This window comes from Phascolarctos cinereus, unplaced genomic scaffold (genome assembly GCF_003287225.1).
Source record: "Phascolarctos cinereus isolate Bilbo 61053 unplaced genomic scaffold, phaCin_HiC Scaffold_3;HRSCAF=262, whole genome shotgun sequence".
NCBI classification, from domain to species: Eukaryota; Metazoa; Chordata; class Mammalia; order Diprotodontia; family Phascolarctidae; genus Phascolarctos; species Phascolarctos cinereus.
In genome coordinates, this window is record NW_027555736.1 from 184,874,468 (window position 1) to 184,899,690 (window position 25,223).

General features: G+C 40.4%; 1 protein-coding gene across 1 annotated transcript; it reads left to right on the plus strand.

Annotated features, from left to right (window-relative positions):
* The first annotated feature begins 13,337 nt into the window (after positions 1-13,337).
* KNSTRN (kinetochore localized astrin (SPAG5) binding protein) lies at positions 13,338-24,463 on the plus strand. The gene is made up of 9 exons (XM_021009400.2): positions 13,338-13,433; positions 13,615-13,709; positions 16,318-16,438; positions 17,182-17,229; positions 17,396-17,501; positions 17,695-17,788; positions 18,658-18,719; positions 19,226-19,300; positions 19,865-24,463. Exons 1-9 carry the CDS (start codon positions 13,387-13,389, stop codon positions 19,994-19,996), a joined length of 780 nt encoding a protein of 259 aa, XP_020865059.1. The 5' UTR covers positions 13,338-13,386; the 3' UTR covers positions 19,997-24,463.
* Positions 24,464-25,223: the final 760 nt, after the last annotated feature.

The window sequence follows — 25,223 nt, forward strand, 5'->3', positions numbered from 1 at the left end:
GATTAGGAGCTGGGAGCACAAAGATGGGCACAGTCTCTGCTTTCAAAAAGATTGCAACTTAGTTGAGCAGACAGGATGTATACGTTGAAAGAGCAACAAAAACACACTAACTATTTTATGGAAACCTGTGAAACAACCCAAGCCTGAAAACGCCAATAAGTGGTATGGATGGTAAAAGTTATAACAGCTTAGTGAAGGGAAGGTTCAGTCACCAAGGGGACTGGGACAGCTAAGGAATTGGCCACAAGGAGAATTTAATTTGGGCCTTAAAGGAAAGATGAGACTTAAATAAACAGAGAAAATTGGGGAAGGGAATTTCAGACAAGGAAGTCAGAATGGGCAGATTAGGTTCAGGGACCAAGCGCAGGCCCATTTGGGAAGACCACAGGGTTTTATAGGGAAATGATGAGATATAAAGTTGGAGAGGCAAACAAGGCATCCGGTTGCAGAGGGTCTTGAATGCCAGTTTAGACTTTGTTCTGTCAGCACTGAGGAGCCAATGAAGGCTTTTTACTATTGTTATTATTACTAATGCATTATTATTATTATTATTAATTATTACTGATGCTATGTTACAGGAACTGCACTAAGCATTTTACCAATATTGTCTCATTTTATCCTCACAACAACCCTGGGAGGTGGATGCCATTCTTATCCCCATTTTACAGATGAGGAATCTGAGGCAAACAGAAGTTACAACTTGCCCAGTAAGCACCTGAGACCACATTTGAATTCAGGTCCTCCTGACTCCAGGCCCAGGGCTCTATCCATTGTGTCACTTGGCCACCCCAATCGCATAAGCAAATATGATGTAGGCAAAGCATTATTTTCAGGACACAGAAGGCAGCTTGATGTAGCCAAAAGAGTGCTGGAACAAAGGAACTGGTCAGGAGATTTGAGCCTGCTTACTACTTGTGTAATTTTGGACAAGTCACTTTAATTCCTGGGGCCTCAGTTTCTTCATTTGTAAAGTGAAAGGATCAGATGTCTAAAGACCTTTGTCCTCCAGGTCTCTGACTCTGATCTGGTAATGGTCTCTAAGATGGTACTGTGGGTGTGCCAACACCCTCTTAGGTCAAGTTTGATTCTGAGATGAAATAAGGCCCTTGCAAGCTGTGTACAGGATAAATTGGAATTAATCAAGGGAAGGCACTAGTATTATTTAGATGATAAGAAAAGTCTTCTTGGGGCAGCTAGGTAGCACAATGGATAGAGCACCAGCCCTGGATTCAGGAGGACCTGAGTTCAAATGTGGCCTCAGACCAAACACTTGACACTTACTAGCTGTGTGACCCTGGGCAAGTCACTTAACCCCAGTTGCCCATAAAAAAAAAAAAGAAAAGAAAAGATAAGTCTTCTCACAGAAGAAGTTGAGACTTAAAGGAAGCCAGGAAAAGGTAGGACATGGAGATGAGGACAGAGAGAGAGTTCCAGGTAGGGGGGACTAGCAAGTATAGCAGCAACACTGGATTTCAGAGTTTGAGGAGGAGTGACTGTAAGGTATAAGGGTCTAGGCAACAAAAGCAAAAAGAGGATTTTATATTTGATCCTGGAGGCAATAGGGAGCTACTGCAATTAATTAAATAGGGAGTGACATGGTCAGACCTGTGCTTTAGGAAGATCATCTGATTGCTGAGTGGAGAATGGACTGGAGTGGGAAGAGACCTGAGCAAAGGAGACCAAGCAGCAGGCTCTTGAAATGGTTCAGGCATAAGGTGAGGAGGGCCTAGTCTAGGGTAGTGGTAGTGTCAGAAGAGAAAAGGTGGAACATCCAAGAGATAGCGAAGGCGAAAACAATAGGACTTGTTCATTAATTGGATCTGAGGGTGAGAATGAGGAGTCAAGGATGACCCCTAGGTTGTAAGCTCTGGTGACTGGAAAGATGACGGGCACCCTAGATAGTTAATAGGGAAGTAAAGAAGACAGAAGGATGGGGGCGGGGAGGGGAAGTGGAGAAAGACAATAAGTTCAGTTTTACATTTGTTGAGTTTAAGGTGTCTGTGAGATAGCCAGTTCGTTTCATTTTCTGGAACGCTTCTTTTGTGAAATTCTTTTTTTTTTTTTTGGTGAGGCAATTGGGGTTAAGTGACTTGTCCAGAGTCACACCGCTCATAGGTATTATGTGTCTGAGGCCAGATTTGAACTCAGGTTCTCCTGACTCTATCCACGGCACCACCTAGCTGCCCCATGAAATTCTTCATAACCCAAGGCAAAATCTTCCATGCCCCAAGAATCCCTGGAATGTGGGGTCACTTGAGACAGGGTGATTTGGCTTAAGCTCTGATTCAGGTCCTGGAAAAGTAGAAGAAAGAAACTTGAGTGAATATGTCTTTCCCTACACATCCTTAGTAGAATACCTACTAAAGAGACCCTGGCTCTAACCTCCATGCAAAGGCAACAATACAGTCTCTTAGATCCAGGACTAAGAGTTCTCTTGGGAATTGTATGAGTGACTCATAGTCCAATCACACTGTTGGGAAGATCACAGGTGTTTTGATGTGGGGAGGAAAACAGATGGAGGGAGGGGAGAGAGATGCACAAAAACCACTAGGTCTGAATGTCAACACTGAGTCATTTCAGCAGTTTCACAGTCCCTAAGAAAGAGAAGTAAGCATTCCTGTCTCATTCGTCCTCTCCAGGCCTGAGCTAGGGCTCTACCCAAAGGACTTTGGGGGGACAGACGACTTTTGGTCATGATACTTGATCAAGATGACTACATCTACAGAATAAAAGTCAATCTGTGAACTAATCAACAGACACTTTAATGCGCTTACTACATGAGCTAGCACGGTTTTCTGGCTGAGGCTAAGCCAACACTTTTCTTGACAAAGGCACAGTAACTTAGCTGACTTGAATTTCTGGCTCCGTCCAAACTCATCGATCATGAAGACGGCTTCCCCCCTGGCATCCGGAGCTAAAAGGATTAGGAGCTACAGATTTTGACTTAGGAGCTAGATAGTTGGGGCAAGTTGTCATTGTGCCCAAAACAAAGCAAGGATTTTCATATCTACTAAGATCTGTGTCAACATCTGAGCCAAAAACAATACGGGCTATTGAAGAGAGTAAGGAGTGGGTTGGGGAACGGGAGATCAGAAATAGAAGATAAACAGTGGGAATTGAATTTTGACCTTCCACCCCAGAATCTCACTTAGATACTTGCAAGCCAACCTTTAGTCACCCATGTCTATTAGAAGGCAAAATTGGGAGATAAGCCATAGAATTCCAGTTGGAAGAGACCATAGATGTCATTTAGAGTGAGCTAGATGGTGCAGTAGATACAGTATTGGACAAGTATATTAGATATAGGATACCTAACGGTATTGGACTCAGAAGAATAAAGACTTGTGATCAAATTCTGCCTCAGATACTTACAATCTGTGTGACCCTGGGCAAATTACTTAACCGCTTTCTGTCAAATAAGGACAATGATAGAATAACAGGTGTTGTGAGGATAAAATGGGATGACACATATAAAGCAATTTATAAATGCTGACTCTTATTTTTATTTGTTTGCTTTTTCCTTTTTGGAGGTAATCTGGGTTAAGTGACTTGCCCAGGGTCACACAGCTAGGAAATATCTAAGACCAGATTTGAACTCAGGTCTTCCTGACTCCAGGGTCAGGTGCTCTGTCCACTGCACCACCTAGCTGCCCCTCTTATTATTCTTTGTTTTGTTCTTTTTTTTTTTTTTAGGCAATTGGAGTTAAGTGACTTGCCCAAGGCCACATAGCTAGTAAGTGTCAATGTTTGGTCTGAGGCCAGATTTGAACTCAGGTCCTCCTGCTTTCAGGGCTGGTGCTCTATCCACTGCCCGACCTAGCTGCCCCTCCCTCTTATTATTCTTTCATCTAACTCTTACCTAAAGTATGAATGTCCTTAACACATCATATAAATATCATTTAATCTTCCTTTGAACACCTTCAATGATGGGGAATTCTCTACTTCCAAAAACAACCACTTCTATTTTCTTAACTGCTCTAATTGTTATAAAGCTCTTCTTTCTTTCAAACTGATTCCTGCCATACTGTGACTTTCAGACATGAGTCCTAATTCTACCCACTGAGACACAATGGAACAAGTTTAATCCTTCTACCCCATGATGATAACCCTTCATCTAGTTGAAGCTGGCTCTCACATCTTCCTTTCCAGGATTAACATCATTGCTCCAGTTTTTTCAATCATTCCTTTACGTCAAAGTTTCAAGCCACTTCATTATCAGTCAATCTATTAAGCACCTACTATGTGCTAGGCATTGTACAAAGCTTTGGGGATACAAAGAAAGGCAAAAGATAGTCCCTGCCCTTGAGGAACTCGCAGTCTAATGGCAGGGGCAGGAGGGGGACAACGATATGCAAACAACTATGTTCAAACCACACACACACACACACACACACACACACACACACACGATAAATAGGAAATACTCAAAAGAGGGAAGGCACTGGAATTAAGAGGGATTGGGAAAGGCTTCCTGTGGGAAGTGTGATTTTTAGCTGGGACTTGAAGGAAGTCAGGAAGCAAAAATGAGAAGCGAGAACGTTCTAGGCATAGAGATAGCCAGCAAAAATGGGAGAGCAAGATGGCTGGTATCACTGGAACAGAGTATGTGACTGGAAGTGTCTGGGGGCAGGGGTGAGGGCTAGGTTGCAAACTCTGAACACCAAACAGAAGATTTTATATTTAATCCCAGAAGTGATAGGGTGCCCCTGGAGTTTATTGAGTAGGGAAATTACATGTTTGGACCTGCATTTCAGGAAAATCGCTTTGGTGACTGAATGGAAGAGGGATATGGGGTGGGGGAAGACTTGAGGCAGGCTGACCCATCAACAGGCTACAGTAATAACCCAGGCATGAGGGGAGGATGAGAGCCTGCATCTATCAGAGGGGTGAAGGAGACACATTGGAGAGATGCTGCAAAGGCGAAATTGCTAGGCCTCGGTCAAGATTGGGTACGGTGGGGAAGGGGGAAAACCTCAGAAATAGTGAGGAATCCAGAACAACTCCTAAGTCGGGAGTCTGGAAAGACAGTGGTGGCCTCCATAGTAATAGGGGAATTTGGAAGAGAGGAAGGTGTAGGAGAAACGACCATGAGTTTGGTTTTGAATTTGTTGAGTTTAAGATGTTTACATCTAGTTCAGGATATCTAGAGCAGGCAATTGGAGATGTGAGATTAGAGGTCAGAAGAGAGATAAGGTCTGGTTTGAAAGGTTTGAGAATCATCAGAGTTAAGATATCATTGACGTGAAAGCTGATGAGACCATCAAATGAAGTAGCATAGAAGAAGAGAAAAGAGATCAGAATGGAGCTCTTTGGGATGCCCATGGCTAGCAGGCATGGCCTGGATGAAGAATCAACAAAGAAGATGGAGAGAGAGAGAGAGAGACTGAACAGGTAGAAGGAGAACCAGGAGAGAAGAGTGGCCCACAAACCTAGAGAGATGAGAAAATGAAGGAGAAGAGGGTGATTGACAGTGTCAAAGACAGCAGAGGTCAAGAAGGATGAAGATCGAAAAAGGACACAGGATTCAGTAATTATGAGATCATCAGTAACTTTGGAGAAAATGGTTTCAAATGATAATTGGGCTGGAAGCCAAATTGCAGAGAATTAAGAAGAAAGGAAGAGGAAAGGAAGTAGAGATCTATCATAAATCTCATTCTCAAGTAGTTTAGTTACTGAGGAGGGAAGGATCAAGGGAGGGTTTTTTGAGGATGGGGGAGATATGGGCAAATTTGTAGTCAGTAGAGAAGCAGCCAACACACCGGGAGAGATTGAACATGAGTGAGAGAGTGAGAGAGTACATATCTACAAGATGATGGAGGGAACAAGTTGGTGGAGAAAAATTGGGATTGTGATGTCAGTAGGGTGGAGAACCTGAAAGTTACAATGGATAGCAAGAAATATTCCAACTCCCCTACCTCAACCACTGAGTTGAGGGGAACGAGTGAAAGTATAACCAGTGCTGGAAAGTGTGGCCAGGGAGATTGTATCATCAGGAGTGAGCCAGGTCTCAGTGAAAGCCAGAAGAGGGAAGGAGTGGGGAAGAAAAAAATTTAAGATGAAAACAAGTTTGTTACTTATGGAGCAGGCATTCCAAGGAACACGGTGGAAGGATAGGGTAGGGCTTGATTGACACTTTAGCAGGTGGCATTGAGGGGAATGGGACCGAGTAGGGGATGGGGAATGACATTTGGAAGACAACTTACAGGAGTTCAGAATTACTTGGATGTGGAAGGCATAACCAGGTTGACTAGCAGGGACCAAATGGGAATTTGTGAACTTAATCACTAAGTAAAAAATTTAGAGTGATATTCAAAATCAATAGTATTATGTAAGGGTGAAATCCTTTCAGAACTTTGAGCAGTTTGTTTGAAGGGGCAAGAACTTGGAACAGAAGGAGTGGTGATACTCTCCTTCTCCAAAGCAGGAATTTAAGCTAGAAACAGAATGGTACCAATCAGGTCCCAGACAAAGCTTTGTCTCTTTTAAGGAAAGCTGATCCCTAAGGATTAGGGAAGAAGGAGGATTCTGGGCCTCTTTATGTGGTGGGTGAGGGGAAAGAACCTGCATCAGGGAAATGCTGGTAGATATTAGTTCTATTATATGCCACCCCTTGGTTTCAAAGTCCTAAAGTTCTTCTAGAGGACCTTCAATCACTTAGATGATTATAGGGCTTTTACTGGATAATCCTCCTGGCATGGAAAGTACTAGGGGGAAAGGGTTAAAGAAAAGAATTACAGCCTCCCTAGTCAAAGTGTCACCATAATGAGAGAAAAGAAAAAGGAAAAATGTGTAGGACAAAAGCCAAAGATGCCAACCTTTCCTTCTCTACTTCAGAAGGCCAAATCTCAACAGTCTTATCTTTGTATTGGGTTATGCCAAATCTTTTCAGTTCCTTGTGGGTCTTCTAATGCAAGAGTCATATCAGTAGCAGCACCAGAGTATCAGAGACACAGCATAGATGATGGAACCTCTAGTACACTTGCAAATTCCTTCTCCTGGTGTGAAGTGCTAACAGGGATCAAGAACAGCTCCAGGAACATAATTCTGAATCGTGTATCAGTGTCATCCACAGTAAAGTGGCTAAGAAGTATTGGCCTCCACCACCCACATCCTGCCCCAGGATCTAAATTAATAATGAGGCTCCTGTTATACCAGTACCCACTCTATATTCTCTGACTCACCTGCCAAAACTCCACCCCTCCCAGAGTGTCACATGGGGGAAATGATATATCTAAAAAACCCAAAAGCCTCTGTGCCCTTAAAGGACTCTGTGGAGAACAACGTATTGTATGGTGTTAAATACAAGATGGTTCAGGTAACCTTCTAAGGGAGAAGTGATAGGACAGCCTGTAAACTTTCTTATCATTGGTGGGAGTTTTCAAATTCTAACCCTATGTCTGCTCTCTTTCTACTACTTCATGATTCCAATTTTATCAGGAACCAGAATCCCTGTGTCAGAAACCCCATCCCCACCAGGAGAGCTCCCTTCATTTGAATGGAGACACCAATTCCACTCACTGCCTCTCAGCTTTAATTGCATGGTCCCTGAGAAAATTGAGAAAACTCAGACCCTTGCTGTTAGATGCGTTACCCTGATATACTTTCTGTCTTGTTATACTTCATAAATCCAACTAATGTAGAACAGTCAATAGCAGCCAAGGAATCCTAAACTTGGCTCTTTCTTCACCTCTTCTGGCAGGTGCCTCCAATACCCACAGAGCCCACCATGACTCACTGAGCTAATCTTTCCACTTGAGTGGGAACCTGCTCCCTATCCCTTAGATAGGATTCTTCCTATTCGATCAGGAAAGGTCTTGAAACTGGAAGCCACAAAGTGTCCCGCCGTGCAATCACCCCCACCCTCTCTTATACTTGGAGGGTTCTTCCTGGAACACAACCATGCTGTGAACAATGAGGCCATTTCTTCTCATTCTAACTAGCACAAATACTAGAGGCAACTCTAACACCAGTTGTAACACTCAGCCCAGGTTTGATATTTGGAACAAAGTGAGGCACTCGAAAGTCAGTTAACAAAAGGAGATTTACTTTGCCCTAGCATAGCAAGGATATGCAAAAAGGATACAGTGACTCTTAGATAATCTGGAGGCAGACTCTTCATCTCCATATGGAAACTCTAGTCATCAGGGCAGGATGTGGTAAAGGATATGGGGATTTGAGGGCACTTCAGAAATTCAGCAAGTGTCAAAGACTCTGACCTCCTGGGGCTGTGGTGTTTTATGCCTTTAGGTGACCAAGATGCTTTTTAGGAGTCTCTGGAGCCATTTGGGTCCCAAGAAATGCTTTGTAAAGCTTTGTAAACCTATCCTCTAGGATTAGGGAAGGAGGAAAGGCCTTGCTTTCCCCATGTTGGTAAGAAGCAGGAAGCAGTACAGCCATACTTCCCCATCATCCCAAACTCCTCCAAACAGATCTAGAAAATGCACCACATTGAATGCCGATGGGAAAATCCAGAAAAAGTCATAGTGAGTCATCTGTTCAGCCCAGACCAGCATACAAAAACAGACAGAAAATTCTGCAGACGCTGGGGTGGGATCTGGCCAGGAGTGTGCTGCATATGGGAGCCCAGGAAGAGGTTCTCTCTTAGGGCAAGAGGAGGTCCCAGACTCGTACCAGGGAACTCTCTGTGCAGGGCGCAGAAGCAGGTGTCAACTGGCAGCTTTGGAGGCCACTACCCATTTTAGGCCACAGATCCAGTGCAAACTAAGTGGGGATCTATACCCAGGAGTGGTGTTCCCAGGTAAGGAGATCATAGGTGGTGTACCAAGAAAGGAGAAAGTTCAGAAACAAGCAGGAGTTTGTTCACTGGCTCAGACCCAAGGAGCAGAAAGGTATCTCATTTCTAGCATCGAGCTCCATCTGAAGCCTACAGAGGAAAAGCCATTATGGAGCTGACAAAGCTTTCCTGCTGGCTGATGAGAGCTGAGTCCAACAGCATTCCATCGTTGCTCAAGTCAAACCCAGATCAGGAACTTGCAGAGATCAGATCAGGGTGACTTTGCCCTAGGTCAGACTACCCTGGGAACACTGAAAGCTTGTAGATCTCCACACTGTCCCTGAGTTCCTAGAATAATACAACACTCGGTGCCCCAAGAAATCAACAGCAGCACAAGCCCAGACCTTCCCTCCACATGTGTGCAAAGCCTAGCCTTAGCATCTAGAGTCAGAAAGTAGGCTGGGAGAACGAGCAAACAAACAAACAAAAAATTCCCACCATAAAGAGCAGTTATGGTGGCAAGGTCACTCAAGATAAACACAGAAGAAGAAAATTACTCTAAAATACCTACAAGCAAAGCCTCAGAGAAAAATAGAGCTTGGACTCAAATTCAACTAAAATTCCTGGAAGAGATGAAGCAAGATGAAACAAGTTTAAAATGTTTTTTCTAAATGAAATGAATATTATATAGGTTTTCTTGAAATGGAAATTTATTGTTTTATATTGAATCCTCTTATGTTCTGCTGTGTACATGGAATTTTTTTTCCTTTTCTAATTTTGTATTTAAGGTTAAAATAAACTTAAAAACTTACAAAAAATAAATAAAATGAGAACACAAATCAAAATATGGAAAGGAAATGAGAGCTATGGAAGAAAGAATTAGCAAGGGAATCATCAGTTTATCACAAGAGGGACAAAACCTTGTCGAAGCAACAAACACTGAAAATCAGAATATACTAAATAGAAGCCAATGACTATAAGGCAACAAGAAATATCAAGACAAAGTCAAAAAACGAGAGAATAGAAGAAAATGTAAGGTATCTCATAGCAAAGACAACAACCATGGAAAATAGATCAAGGAGAACAAATTGAAGAATAAGAAATCATTGGACTATCTGTATGCCATGACCAGAACAAAAGCCTGAACACAACATTTCAAGAAATCTTAAAAGAAAACTGCCCAGAGTGCAAAGTGGAAATTGAAAGAATCTACTAGTCACCTCCTGAAAGAAACCTCAAAGTGAAAGCTTTGGAACATTATAGCCAAAATCTACAGCTTCCAGGTGAAAGAAAATACTAGAAACAAAGGGAAAAAACAAAACAAAACACTACAAGCAGTCAAAAAAGAAAGAATTCAAGTGCCAAGGAGTCAGTCAGACTCACGCATGATTTATAAATGAATGGACAACTTGGAACACGATACTCCAGAAAGCAAAGGATACATAACTTACCCAGCAGAACTGAATATAATGCTACTGGAGGATGGGAGCATGTGGAGGTGGAAGGATCTTTAATGAAATAAAAGATTTCCAAGCATTCCTGATGAAAAGTCTGCAGCTTGGTAGAAATTTCAAAGTTCAAACACAAGAGTTAAGAGAAAGCTAAAAAGGCAAATAAATAAACAATACGAAGGGAATACACAAGTCCCTTGCTTCCTAATATGGGGAGATGATACATGTGTCCCTTATGAGACCTGTCAAGTGTCAGACAGAAGACATGGAAGTGGTTCTGTTATATCTTGATGATCTTAAGAGAAGGATGTAAAGAGAGGGGAAGAAGAATACACTGAGGGCAATGTAAGGGAGAGAGAAAGAAAGGTTAGGGGAAATTATCTTACGTAATCAGGGCACACAAGTAGACATAACAAGGAGGTGGGGGTGTGGGCAGCTGATGCTTCAATCTCACTCATATCACACAGAGTTGGATACAGAAATGCATTTCACACAATAGAGAAATAGGAAAAAGAGAAGAGGGGTGAATAGGAGAGAGGATAGATTAATGGAGGGATTAGTACTAAGCAAAACAAACTAAGGTTGTACAAAAATATTTGTAGCTCTTTTCAAGGTGATAAAGAATGGGAATATGAAGGGTGCTTATAAATTGAGGAATGGATAAATATGTTCTGGTATATAAACATGAAGGACTACTGTTGTGTTCAAGAAATAATGAAGAAAATGGTTTCAGAGAAACCTGGGGAGATTCGTATGTACTGAGGCAGAATGAAGTGAACAGAACCAGGAGAGCAATTAATACAATGACAATATGAAAGAATTAATAACTTGGATCAGCACGATGACTAAACACTATTCCAGAGAACTAATGATGAAACACTATCCCTTTCCTGGTGACAGACTCAGTGAAAAAGGAAATTTTTTTTTTTGGACAAGGTGAATGCAAAAATTTGTTTTGCTTGACTATACATGCTTATAACAGGGATTTTATTTTTCTTTGGCTCTTAATTTGGTGGGGAGGACAGATTAGATGAGGGGAGATAAGAAGATAGATTTTTGCTAAATGAAAAAATTTAAATGCAAAGATAGGAGGACCATCAGTGTGGAACACTGAATATACTGTCAGACACAGTTGATGTAGTTTAATTTCTTGAACTGCTTTCTACCTCTCTCTTTTTTCTTTATTACAATGAATACAGTATAAACTGGGGAAGAGGAAGGGAAGACATATTCAGAAATAAAAGTAATGTAAAGACAAAAGAGCAATAAAAATTAAACAATTTTTTAAAATCTAAAAAAAGCTTCTATTAATTCAATAATACTTTCAAATTAATTTGTAACACCAACCTCCTTAATTTTCTACCCTTTCCCAATCTTAAGAAATTGGACTTTATGCCCAAATCCAAGAAGGTTTTTGGCAACCAAGAAATGCAATAATGATGCAATAATAATAATGATTAACAACAACACAAGATCCTAGATACAGAGTTGGAATGGATCTTATAAGTCATCCAATCTTGGGATCACAAATCCTAAGCTGTAGGGGATGTCAAAAGTCATCAAGTCCAAGTCCTTTTTATTTTACAGATGAGAAAAGTGAGGTCCAAAGAGGTTAAGTTATAACCTTGACTAAGGTCACATAGGTAGCAAGCAGCAAATCCTCAAAGGCAAGATTTGTATGAGGATAATAAGTAACAGAATGAGGATTTGAACTTGGGTCATAGGACTTTAAGTTTGGTATTCTTTCCATTGTACCACTTTTATACAACCTTAGCATTGTTCTTAACCTTTTTTTGGGTCATGGACCACTTTGGCAGTCTGATGAAGCCTATGGATCCTTTCTCAGAATGCTGCTTTAAAATAATTGAAGGAATCAGAAAAACCTGGAAAGACTTATATGGACTGATGCTGAGTGAAGTGAGCAGAATAACACTGTAAACAGTAACAACCACACTGTGTGATGACTGACTTTGATATACTTAGCTCTTCTCAGCAATGCAAGGATCTAAGACAACTCCAGAAAACTCAGGATGGATAATACCATCCACATCCAGAGAAAGAATTTCGGAGTCTGAATGCAGATGGAAGCATGCTATTTGCTCTCCTTTTCTTTGTTTTGTTTTGTTTCTTCTTTCTCATGGCTCCTCCCATTAGTTCTAATTCTTTTTTACATCATGACTAATGTGAAAATATGTTTAATATGAATGTCACATATTTATATGCTTAACATGTCATATGTTTAATATAAACCTATATCAGATTGCACATTGTCTTGGGGAGGGGCGAGGAGAAGGAGGGGAGGAAAATTTAAAACTCAATCTTATGGAAGTGAATGCTGAAAACCAAAAATTAATTATATTTTAAAAATAAAATAAATAAAATAAAAATAACTGAAGGAATGGCTTCATTTCAGTTAGAGGTTAGTAAAAACAAAAATGTGTTTTTTCCCCATCCAAGTTCATGAACCTCATCAAATCAAACCTCATCCATGGACCCATTTGGAGGTCTGTGGAGCCCAAGTTAAGGATCCTTGCTTTAAGATTACAATGTCATTCCATATACATTAGCTCATTTGATGCTGAGTTGTCTGAGATCACTGATGACTGAGAAAGGACAAGGTTTGGACATACCTAGGTAGATCTTCCAATTCTTTATTAAACCCACTTCAATGTAGTGGAGAGGACAACGGACTTGGGAGTCGGGAAGTCTTGGCTTCAAATCCTACCCTTGACACTTACTAGTTAGTTGTGTGTCCCTGGGAAAATCAACTAACTTCTCAGTGCCTCAGTTTCCTCATCTGTAAAATGAGGCACTTGAACTAGATGGTCTTTGATGGCCTTTCCAGATGGAAATCTAGGACTCTATAATATTGAACGTCATTACAACCACCTGGTTTCTAAAGGTCACCGTGCCCGCACCCCAAGGCCTTCTCCAGCTCTAAATCTGCGACGCTATTGTCCCTTCCAACTCGAAATCCTACGGTCATGTCCCCCCAGCCTTTTCCAAACCTCGGGTAACGTTCCAGAAACCTCGCCAGCCGTACAAGATGGCGGCGCCCAGAGCTCTCGTTCCCACAGTTCCCTCCGTACACCATGGCTGCCGCCTGGACGCAGAGCCCGCCCCGCCCCCTTCCACCGGAAGTTTCTGTTTGAAATAACGGAGGGGCGTGCTGCTGGCGGTTTCTGTGGAGTCCGAGGGGTGATGGAGAGCGGCTCCCGCCCAGGAGCGGGGGATCCGGCCTCGGCTGGGTGAGAGACGGGCCGGATGGAGGCGGGGGCCAGGAGTCTGGGGGTGGGGGAGGCGGGGACGGGGGACAGCAGGCTGAGCCCCAGGGAGGGTGGGTCTCCTCGGGCGAGTTCCTGGGGAGCCGGCCCGGGCTCCAGGAGCGGCAACCGAGCGCCTCTTCTAACGCAGCCCCGTTCCCTCCAGGCTCCAGCCCGGCCCCGCTTGCAGAGCCAGCACCGCCAGGTGTGCGTTTACCTGCCCGGCCCCCTCGGCGGCGCTGGGCGGAGGGCAGCCCGCGGGTGAGTAGTGGGGGCCGCCTGGGCTCCTTAGCAGGCGTTCACAAAGCGCCTACTGTGGCCCGGGGAGGAGACCGCCGTGTCTACGGGCCGAAATGTGAGCGCTCTGTTCTAGGTCTTGTGAGAGACTTCGGATGATACAGAGGAAAAAAAGAGGCTGTCACGAGGGGCGGGGTGATACCCAGATAAATAATAATACTAGCTAATATTTATATAGCGCTCAATACGTGCCAGGTACTGTGCTAAGCTTTTCACAATTGTTACTTCATTTGATCCTCACAAGAACCCTATTATTATCCCCATTTCACAAATGAGGAAACTGAGGAAAATAGCAGTGAAGTGACTTGCTCCGGGTCACACTGCTATAAAGTGGCTGAGGTCAAATTTGAACGCGGGTCTTGCAAAATAAAGCATATTAATTAACTAGAAGAACTAAGAAAGGTCTTTTAAAGGAGTTGGCATGTGGGTTTCTCTGTTCTCCCTTTATTACTATTTCGCAAGGGGATCTCATTAGCTGTCATGGATTCAGTTATCATCTCTATGCACACGTCTCTCAGATCTACTTATCTGGCCCTAATCTCTCTGCTGAGCTCCACTCTCACATCACCAACAGCCTATTCTGGACATTTCCAACTGGTTGTTCTGTGGACAGCTTAAACTCAACATGTCCAAAACTGAACTCATGATCTTTTCCATCAAACCTTCCCCTCTTCCTAACTTCCCTGTTACTGTGTGGAGGGTACTCTAGTCACCCAGGCTTACAACCTAAGATCTCTTGCACATGCCCCCTTCTCTACCCTGACTCTGCCACTAGCCTGGTGCAAGCCCTCCTCTCCTTACACCTGGATTATTGCCATAGCATACTGGTTGATCTCCCCATTCTAGTCCCTCCACCACTCAGCTGGCAAAATGCTCTTTGTAAACATAGGAAACATAGTCATGTCACTGATTACTCAGTAAACTCCAGTGACCCCTTATCACCTCTAGGATCAAATATGAAATCCTCTTTGGCATTTGAAGCCCTTCATAACTTGTTCTCCTCTTCCAACTTCCCCCTCATGAGAAGCATGCGTCTGGAGAGCAAAGACTGTTTTTCTTTTTGTTTTCATACCTCTAGCCTTTAGCACAGTGCTTTTGCAAAGGGCTGGGAAAAGGGGGGACCAATGTGGATACACTGAGAAACTACTGACTTGGACTTTTAAAAGACATATGTTAAAAGTGCAAGAGAAAGTAGGTATTAGGATAAATCCAGAAAAGTGGCACCTCTCTACCCGTACAAATATAGATGGGGCAGAATGGAACTAATGTGGTTCATATGGAATTGAAATTAAAGACAAGTAAGGCAGTGGATTGGGGAAGAGGGAGTAGGTAGGGAGAAAGAGAGAATTTGGAACTGAAAAGAAAGCATCCGGCTGCCCTCAGGTCCCCAGGCCTGAACTACCACTACAGCTAGTACTTGAAAAAAATGGTGGAGGTGATTGCTAAACTGATATAAATAATCTTTGAAAAATTTTGGACAATGGAAGGGGTGCCATAGAACTGGAGTCAGCAATTGTCCTGATTTTGAAAAAGGGGAAGAAAGAAGAGCCTTCAAATTACAGGCTAGGGAGCTTGAAGAGGGGAGAAACTGGGTGCTGGGAGACCAATTAGGAGGCTATTGTTACAGTTCAGGTGAAAGATGATGTGAGCTTCAATTAAGGTGATCCCATGAATAGAAAGGTTCAAATCCCACTTCTAACACCCAGACTTGTATGAACTGATGATGTAAAGCAAAATGAGCAGAACCAGGAGAATAATCTGTATGGTAACAGCAATATTGTGAAGGTAATCAACTTTGAAAGACTTAGTAATTCTGATTAATGCAATAATCCACCACAGTTCCAAAGACTCACCACAAAAAATGCTGTCTACCTCTAGAAAGATGATTGATTGACTCAAGAGTACAGATTGAAGCATATTTTTTCCTTCTTTCTTTTTCTTGCTTTTTTTTAGAACAAGTTGGTGTAGAAATTTGTTTTGCATAACTCTGTATTTGTAATGGGGTTTGTTTTTCTTGCCTTCTCAATGGATTGGGGAAGAGGGAGTGGGTAGGGAGAAGGAGAGAATTTGGAACTGAAAAGAATAAAAGAAGTGTCTACTTTAAAACGATTAAATTTTTAAAAAATTATATTAATAAAAATTTATTTTTTAAAAGGAATGAAATAAAGTGGCTAAGATATTAAATAGTTCTAGCAAGTTATGAGATATAGCTATTGTGTGTTTAGGGAGTTTAAGCTTGTATTCTCCCCCTTCCTATCTTCATTCCTTTTTTCATCTTATTCCTTTTGCATTTTTTAAGCACCAAGTTACGTTTATATCCTCTGTTCTTCCAGTCTTGGAGATCCTCAAATGAGCACTCACAGAGCCCATGTACTATTTCAAGTAGTGTGACTTAGATATGGCCTTTTTACCCCAAGGAGATTAAAATTGAGTGACTCAAAGCTGCTCTTCAACGAATGAAGTTGACTAGATTAGGACTTGGCAATTTGGATTAAAACACTCACTATGATGATTTGGGTTAGAGCTGGGTCATATTGGTTGGGTTTTCACCCTCTTAATTTTCCTTTCACAGAGACACATTCTCGAGCTGCTTCTAAGAGTCAGATACCCCAGCGGTGCAAGGAGGTAGAACTCCACAAGGCTCTCAGTTCAACAGGCCTAGAGAATGAATTGTACAAAACCACCAAGCAGAGGTCAGAACATAGATAGAAACAGACGATTGCACTCAAATGGATAATTTTATTAGAAATGACTCCAAATGGCCTAAAACTGAAGAGGAGGTTTTCAGTAGGACGTGACAAATGAATTATTGTACACTGCCGTTGAGCAGTGTACAATTCCTTAGTCAGTCTCCCAACCCCCTTGGAAGGTCTATTCTGGACAAGACAAATTGAAATCTCTAACATAAGGTGTTTTGAAGCTTTCCTTTCCTCTCTCATCACAACCTTTTACGTCTCCTTACCAAAAAGCAGTTATAGTGTAGTGGAAGTGGAACTGGAAACAAACCAATTAGTAAGCCATGTTTGTTTGAATGGAGTCGTAACTTTGAAGTTAAACTCATCTTATCTCGGTGGGATGGGATTTTTTGGTTAGCCCATTCCCTTTATAGTAGGAAATCCAGAGTTCTACTAACAAAGGCCTTCTACCAGTCTGAGCTGAAATAAATGATGCTTTACTTTAGCCCTGAGATTTGGAGATGGTTAGAAGTAAGTTTAGAGGACTTCAGAGAAAGTCCCTTTCATGACACTCATGTAGCTTGTAGTCCCCAGTCTTCCCTGTAGACTATGAGAGTCTCTGTGCTTGTTTCCATTATATTCATAGTAAGAAAGAGTTAAAAGATTGCTAAGGGCCCTTGCATCTTTAACAGTCAATAATTCTCAGTGCAAATGACACTCAGGTTGTTCACTGGTTTATTTCTGTATTGTTGACTCTCCAGGCAGATGAAGACTATGGATCCTGCTGTTAAGAAGAACATTAAAAAGAGGTGAATCTCGGGGCAAATGAAACTGCTTTTCTTTTCATGTTTAGTGTCCTTTTATTCTAATGTCACAAAGCATTACTTAAGCAGTGCTGTCATCTCTACCAACTGGAAAGTGTTTTTAGCTTTTTTAAAAAAGAAAGTGCAATCTAAATTCAAATTATCATTGTAGCTACAGACCGTTAAATCAACATAAAGCTGAGGAAGAGCTCAAAGAGAAGAACCAGCTGTTAGAGGCAGTTAACAGGCAGTTACACTTGAAGTTGACTGAAAGCCAGGTAAGAAGCCAATCATGTGGAACAAAAATTATCTGGAATTCTAAGGGATGACCCTTCAAGTGGCCCAAAGACAAGGTTACTCAGAGCAGAGATAGAGAAGATCAAGCTTGTGCCACACCTACCCAAAAAGGAGAAATCATAGAGGCCAAGTCTGGTAGGCAGGGCTGATTTGAAACTGTTTGTGATCTCACAGGGAGAGGTGAAGGTGCTGACTCAAAAGGTGGAGTTGCTGGAGAAATCTCAGGATAGCTACTTGGCAATTTTGGAAAGTGGCAATATCGACCCAGGTGAGAGGCCTATGTCTGAACCTTTCTATGAAAAGTTCTAGAGTTTCGTCAATAACTCTAACTTTGAAAGAGTTGGGCCCCACATTGTCATGATGCTTGTTAATTTGCCCTTTGACAACTGTCCGTCAAGTTTCCAACAAAGTTATTGCTATCAAAAATTCAGTGTGTGTGTGGGGGGTGGGGAAGACAAAGGAAAAGAGGGAGGGAGGTTGGACTGATAGGGTTTTAGCAGCTTTGGCTTTGATCAGCTGCTTCCATTTAATAATGCGTTAACATAAATAATAGCTATCATTTATATAGTGCTGTAAGATTTGCAAAGTGGTTTGCAAATATTATTCCTATTTTGTCATCACAGCAACCCTGGGAGATAGATGCTATTATTATCTCCATTTTTCAGATAAGGAAATTGAGGTAGACGGATTATATGACTTGCCCAGGGTCATATAGCTAGTAACCATCTGAGGCAGGATTTGAACTCAAGTCTTTCCTGATTCCAGGTCCAGTACTCTATCCACTGCACTACCTCATTGCCTAGTTAGCAAATACCTATTAGTTATAGTGATAACAAGGTTATCCTTATTTCCTGCAAATTCTGAGTAGGATTGATTGCTTATAACTTGGTACTTAGCACATAGGATATACTTTTTGTGTGCCATGTAAATGGTAAGTGTTCAAAAGATGTTTACTGACTTGCTATATTTTGTCATCTCAAATGAAACGTATTTTATACTTTTCATCCCCAAAGTATCTAACATAGTTTATTGTACATAGTGGGTGCTCAAAGCATTGGGAGTGGGTTGGGGTGAGGGGTAGGATAAAGGAGCAAGAACTTCGGTTATCAATTAGCTCACTGGGGACATGTTTATCAGTTACAGGCAGACAGATCCTGGAAAAGCAGCAAGAAACAGTGAAATGTCAAATGGAGTCTGTGGTGAGGGGCTGGGTTTAAATGGGTGGGAAGCAAGTAAAGAAGAACATTTTCTATACTAAATGTACTGATCATAGTCAAAATAGTTCAGTGGAGTGGGCTTGTACTATGTTAAACTTGCTAAGTATAAATTGACCTTTGATTATCCATGTTAATGGAAGGGAACACTGGTGTCTAGTCCAAAAATAATTTCTCTTTAAGATCAGAAGGTAGCTATTTACTGATTTCTTATCAGTAAGTCTGAATTCCATGATCTAGTTTCTTCATTCAGGTCCCTTATTAAAGTTCTCCCTTCATGCTGGGGATGAACTATATGATGCAAAGGACCAGCCTAATTAGTGTTGGGGTTTTCTCCTTGCTTCCTCCCTGAAGGAAGAAGGTAATTATTCAGCTTGGAAGCCCTTCCAAGTCCTACTTGGAGTAAAAACCACCAATATACCTATTTGACTAGAATAGATGAGTATTCAGTTTCTGATACAAAGATTGCCTTCCATCTTATTTTATTTTAGTTGCTCTTGGAAAGTCTAAAAGATGAACTGAAGCTTTTTAACCAGACAGCTACAAAGCAGATGGAGGAGTTACAGGTAAGTATTGTCTTGAGGTTTTGAGCTCCCTATGTTCCTCTTATCCCAATGCCATTCATCTAAGGTTCTATCCCAATGACCAAGGGATGAGAGGTTGTATATGGCTCATTGTATTGACCAAAGATGATCTTTTGGCAATACATTTGAACCCTCTGCTTTGAAGCTTGAACATAAACATGCATTTGAACTTTTGAAGGAAGAGGTCTTATATTGAGAAGCCTAGGATTCTGATTTGTTCATGAGATACCTTCTGCTATTACAGTAGATGCTACACTGAATTTACATTGTTTTGTGTTCTGTATAGTTTAGTTTTAAGAATTTAACCATCTAGATTACTGCTGTACCAACTCTATAGAACACAAATGGTCAAACACAAAAAGACATTAAAAATATATGCTATAGGTGGAAGAGTACATATTGTTTATGTAGAATACAGCAGTGTATAATTTGCTGACTGCTACTTTGTGTCTTCCCTAGTAGAACAGAATGATAATTTATAAATTTATCTGCCATATTTTCCAATGAATCAAGTGAAATTTTTTTCTAATGGCTCCTTCTTTGTAGGCATTGAAAGTTAAGTTGAAGATGGAAGAAGAGGAAAGAGCTGGTTTCCTAGAAAAACGGGCAGCATTTAACAACAAAAGAGATGATTTCACAGCCACCCTTGAGCAAATGGAACGATTACTATCACTTTGAGAAGAAAGGGAGTTCATTCTTTCAGCTAAGGTCAAACTATAAAAACATTTTCTTAAGTTTTCCTAGGAGAGGATTTCCTTACTCCCCCAACTAAAATATCATCAGAAACAAAGTTGGGATGATCCAGGTTTGTACTGAGGGGCATTCCTGCCTTATAAGCCTATGTTGGCCAAGCAGCCAGATAAGTGAATCATCTATTGGTGGAGAGTCTTAAGATCCAACAAGGAAAGCTGGACCTTTGGGCTGCCTTGCTGTAGTTACTAAGTAAGCAATGCAGCTCTGAGAGCAGAATCAGAAACTGAAACAAGTTAACAGGACCAAAAAGGATCATTTTCAAATTGGGACTGGAAATTTGAAATGTTAAAAAACAGTATGTGGAGTGGACAAAAAGGAAAGAGATGCAGAGTCCCATGTTGTCATAATCCCATTTTAACCACTTTTTTTGAGTTAGATTTTCCTCGTTGGGATTTAGGCATATCTTATGGCATGAACTCTACCTTATGCTACTTCCTTTTTGCTCCCAGCCAAATTTCTGAACTCGCAGTGGGTTAACATAGATTTCCCTAAACAAGGAGGGAAGGTGTATAGACAGAAGATTAGCATCTTCCTGAAATAATTAAATAGAAGAGTGGACTTGGAATGAATGCATTGCTATGATTATCTTGTCCAAATCCTTTTTTAAAATTTTATTAAGCTAAAATACTTCTGTAAATAAATATTTTTTGACTAAAATAGAATGGAAAAGGATATATTAAATACTATGTGTGTGCCAAACACTGTGCTACATACTGAGTATATAAATAGAAATTCAAAGAGCTCACATTTTGCTGGAGGAAACAATGTATGTTAGAGAGCTCAGGGCTGATGGAAAGGTCCTTAGGGCTCAGTGGCAGGCAGGTGGTAAGGCTTGGGAGTTTTCCACCTTGCCAGAAGGATTGTAAACTAAAGTGGTGTAGCAGCCTGGAGATTTGGAGGAGCTAGGCCCATACCCTTGGTAAGGTGATATCCTTGTAGGATCTGACCAAGAGACAAGGTAGGTCAAGCACTTCACCCTCCAGCTTCAGGTTGGTGCACTCTAGGGGACACTTACAGTTCGGCTGGGATGCTTGGGGAGAAGAGCCTTCATAAAGTGTGTCTCTAACATTAAGGAATACAAACAGTCTTTTGAAAACCTAACTTGTCCCTCTACACAGAGTTGACCTTACTGCTCTCTGGCCATTTTTCCCTGAGCCATTAATGGCCTATTAATTTAACCAAGAATTATTTCCAATATTTGCTATAAGCCTCTGTTACCAATTCAGTATCAGGTGGTATTTCCTTCTCTTGCCCAGAGCTGTTGTCACTTGCCACCAACATTCTTCTGAGCCACATGTATGCAAGCATTGCTGCCCCCATCAAAAACCCACCCTTCAACCTGATGGCAGCACATCAAAGGTCCCTCAAGAGGCAAAAGGGCCATGTATCTATACTAAAAAAGTCAGCTCAGGTGTCCCATGCCCATCCCAAATTGTCCAGGGCAGTACCCAAGGCAGCTGGGCTCTTTTTTTAAATGGAAGAGCTTTTTCCCATCTGATGTCTGGGAGGAAGAGAATGCAACATTTCAAGGTAGATAAAATTTGTCACTGCTACCTATCGTCTCTTTTTTGGTATTTTCATATCTCCACTCATCCTCAACTCTTCCGTGTTCCAGATTTTTATCCTGCTTATGATCTCCCTCACTTTGAGTCACACATACCCACAATGGACAGTTTCATCTAAGACAACTCCCACAACTGAATGAATGCTTTCTTTGGGCCACATTCTCATTTCCCTTAGCAAAGTACAAACAGTGGAGACATATAGCAGGCATTAGTGATCAGGGACCATATCTCTGGAGAGATATATAGATTCACAATACAGTAAGTCAGTTGTCTGTATAGCATAATAGAAAGCTTGATCCAAAGGATTATGGTGGAGATGGAACAAAAATGTAGAGAAGCAAATCATATAAAATATAGAACATTCTCTTAAATACTAAATAGCAAGCATCAATCAACAGGAATCAAGTGTACTTCAATAAATGTGGGAAGAAATAAAAAGCAGTTTGAACAAACTAGGTCTTAAATCTTCCAAAAAGGTTAGGATACTCTAAGAGATAATAAACAGCATATAAATCAGAATTAGCAAAAACAAGATGACAAAAAAACCCTTTTCATCCTTAGTATTTATTAAGGTCCAAAAGCTTTCAGTTTTCCGGTTTAATATAACCTAATGCCAAAAAAAAAACCATTAGAAATTAAGAAAATAACATTCTGGAGTTTTACATGTAAAGTGAATGTATGAGTTCATTCAAAACCCAAAGAGACTTGGCAGCATTTGGCTTAGAGAAGCTAATGAATTGCATACAAACACAAAAGGAAATTCTTTTGAACTTTGGTCTGGTGATCCGAAGTTGACTTAGAGACATAGTTGTGTTATAATTTTATCCAGCGAGCGTCCATAGATTTGTTTTTATTATCCTCATTTTTTTATTGATTAATTTTGATTTATCAGCAATCACTTCCATAAGCTTTTGAGTTTTAAATTTTTCTCCCCCTCCTTCCCCACCTCTCTCCCCAAAATGGTGCACAATCTGATATAGATTATACATATACATTCCTATTAAACATATTTTCACATTAGTCATGTTGTAAGAATTAGAACCAATAGGAGGAACCACCAGAAAGAGGAAACAAAATTCCACAGAAGAAAAAAATAGCAAATAGTATGCTTTGATCTGCATTCAAACTCCATAGTTTGTTCTTTGGATGTGGATAGCATTTTCCATCATGAAGCCTTTGGAGATATCTTAGATCCTTGTATTACTGAGAAGGGTTAAGTTTATCAATATTAGTCATTGCACAATGTGGCTGTTAACTGTGTACAACATTGTCCTGGTTCTGCTCACTTTCGGCATCAGACCATACAAGTCTTTCCAGGTTTTTCTGAAGTCTGCCTGTTCGTCATTTCTCACAGCACAATAGTATTCCATTACATTCATATACCACAACTTGTCCAGCCATTCCCCAATTGATGGGCATCCTCTCAATTTCCAATTCTTTGCCACCACAAAAAGGGCTGCTATAAATATTTTTGTACGTGGGGGTCCTTTTTTCATTTCTATGATCTCTTTGGATACAGCCCTAGGGAGTGCTATTGCAAGTCAAAGGGTATGCACATTTTTATAGCCCTTTGGGAATAGTTCCAAATTGCTCTCTAAAATAGTTGGATCATTTCACAGCTCTACCAACAATGCTTTAGTGTTCCAATTTTCCCACATCTCCAACATTTAGCTTTAAAAAATTTTTTTTAAAATTTTATTAACTCATTTTGATTTATCAACAATCACTTCCATATGCTTTTGAGTTTAAAATTTTTCTCCCCCTTCCTCCCCACCACCAAGGCGGTGCACAATCTGATATAGGCTATACCTTTACATTCCTATTAAACATATTTTCACATTAGTGATGTTGTAAGTAAAAATTAAAACCAATAGGAGAAATCACCAGAAAGAGGAAACAAAACTCAACAGAAGAGGAAAAAAATAGCAATTCAATTTCCATAGTTCTTTCTTTGGATGTGGATAGCATTTTCCATCACGAGGCCTCTGGAGATGTCTTAGATCCTTGTATTGCTGAGAAGGGTTAAGTTTATCAATACTAGTCATCGCACAATGTAGCTGTTATTGTGTACAACGTTCTCTTGATTCTGCTCACTTTACTCAACATCAGACCATACAAGTCTTTCCAGGTTTTTCTGACGTCAGCCTGTTCATCATTTCTTATAGCACAATAGTATTCCATTACATGCATATACCACAACTTGTTCAGCCATTCCCCAATAGATGGGCATCCTCTCAATTTCTCTATTATTTTTTCTAGCTCTATAAAATAATATTTTGGTAGTTTGATTGGTATGGCACTGAATAAGTAAATTTAAGTAGAATTGTCATATCATCTGCAAAGAGTGATAGCTTTGTTTCTTTGCCTATTCTAATTCCTTCAATTTCTTTTTCTTCTCTTATTGCTAAAACTAACATTTCTAGTACAATATTGAATAACAGTGGTGATAATGGACATCCTTGTTTTACCCTGCTCTTATTGGAAATGCTTCTAGCTTATCTCCATTACATATAATGCTTGCTGATGGTTTTAGATAGATGTTACTTACAATTTTAAAGAAGACTCCATTTATTCCTATGCTCTCTAGTGTTTTTTTTAATAGAAATAGGTGTTGTATGTTGTCAAAAGCTTTTCCTGCATTTATTGAGATAATCATATGAATTCTATTAATTTTGTTGTTGATATGATAAATTATGCTGATAGTTTTCCTAATATTGAACTAGCCCTGCATTCTTGGTATAAATTCTACCTGGTCACAGTGTATTATCCTTGTGATAAATTGCTGTAGTTTCTTTGCTAATATTTATTTAAACTTTTTGCATCTATATTCATTAGGGAAATTGGTCTATAATTTTCTTTCTCTGTTTTGGCTCTTCTCAGTTTAGGTATCAGCACCATATTTGTATAATAAAAAGAATTTGGTAGGATTTCTTCATCTATTTTCCCAAATAGTTTATCTAGTATTGGAATTGATTGTTCTTTAAATGTTTAGTAGAATTCACTTGTAAATCCCTTTGTCCCTGGAGATTTTTTCTTAGGGAGTTCATTGATGGCTTGTTCAATTTCTTTTTCTGAGATGGGGTTATTTAAGTATTTTACTTCCTCTTCTGTTAATCTGGGCAATTTATATTTTTGTAAATATTCATCCATTTCACCAAGACTGTCAAATTTATTGGCATACAATTGGGCAAAATAGCTCCTAATTATTGTTTTAATTTCCTTTTCATTGATGGTGAATTCATCCTTTTCATTTTTGATACTGATAACTTGGTTTTCTCCTTTCTTTTTTTAAATCAAATTAACCAAAGGTTTATTTATTTTACTGGTTTTTTTTCCCCATAAAACCAGCTCTTAGTTTTATTTATTAGTTCAATAGTTTTCTTACTGTCAATTTTATTAATATCTCCTTTGGTTTTCAGAATTCTAATTTGGTGTTTAATTGGGGATTTTTCATTTGTTTTTTTTCTAGCCTTTTTAGGCGTATGCCCAATTCATTGATCTCCTCTTTCTCTATTTTATTCATGTAAGCATTGAGAGATATAAAATTTTCCATAAGAACTGCTTTAGCTGCATCCCATAAGTTTTGG

What these genes read in the sequence shown, in the direction of transcription:
- KNSTRN (XM_021009400.2), top strand. Translation starts at nt 13,387, where the DNA reads ATGGAGAGCGGCTCCCGCCCAGGAGCGGGGGATCCGGCCTCGGCTGG. An exon ending in AAGTGGCAATATCGACCCAG is followed by an intron (nt 17,789 to 18,657) that starts GTGAGAGGCCTA and finishes CATGTTTATCAG; the next exon opens with TTACAGGCAGACAGATCCTG. An exon ending in AGCAGATGGAGGAGTTACAG is followed by an intron (nt 19,301 to 19,864) that starts GTAAGTATTGTC and finishes CCTTCTTTGTAG; the next exon opens with GCATTGAAAGTTAAGTTGAA.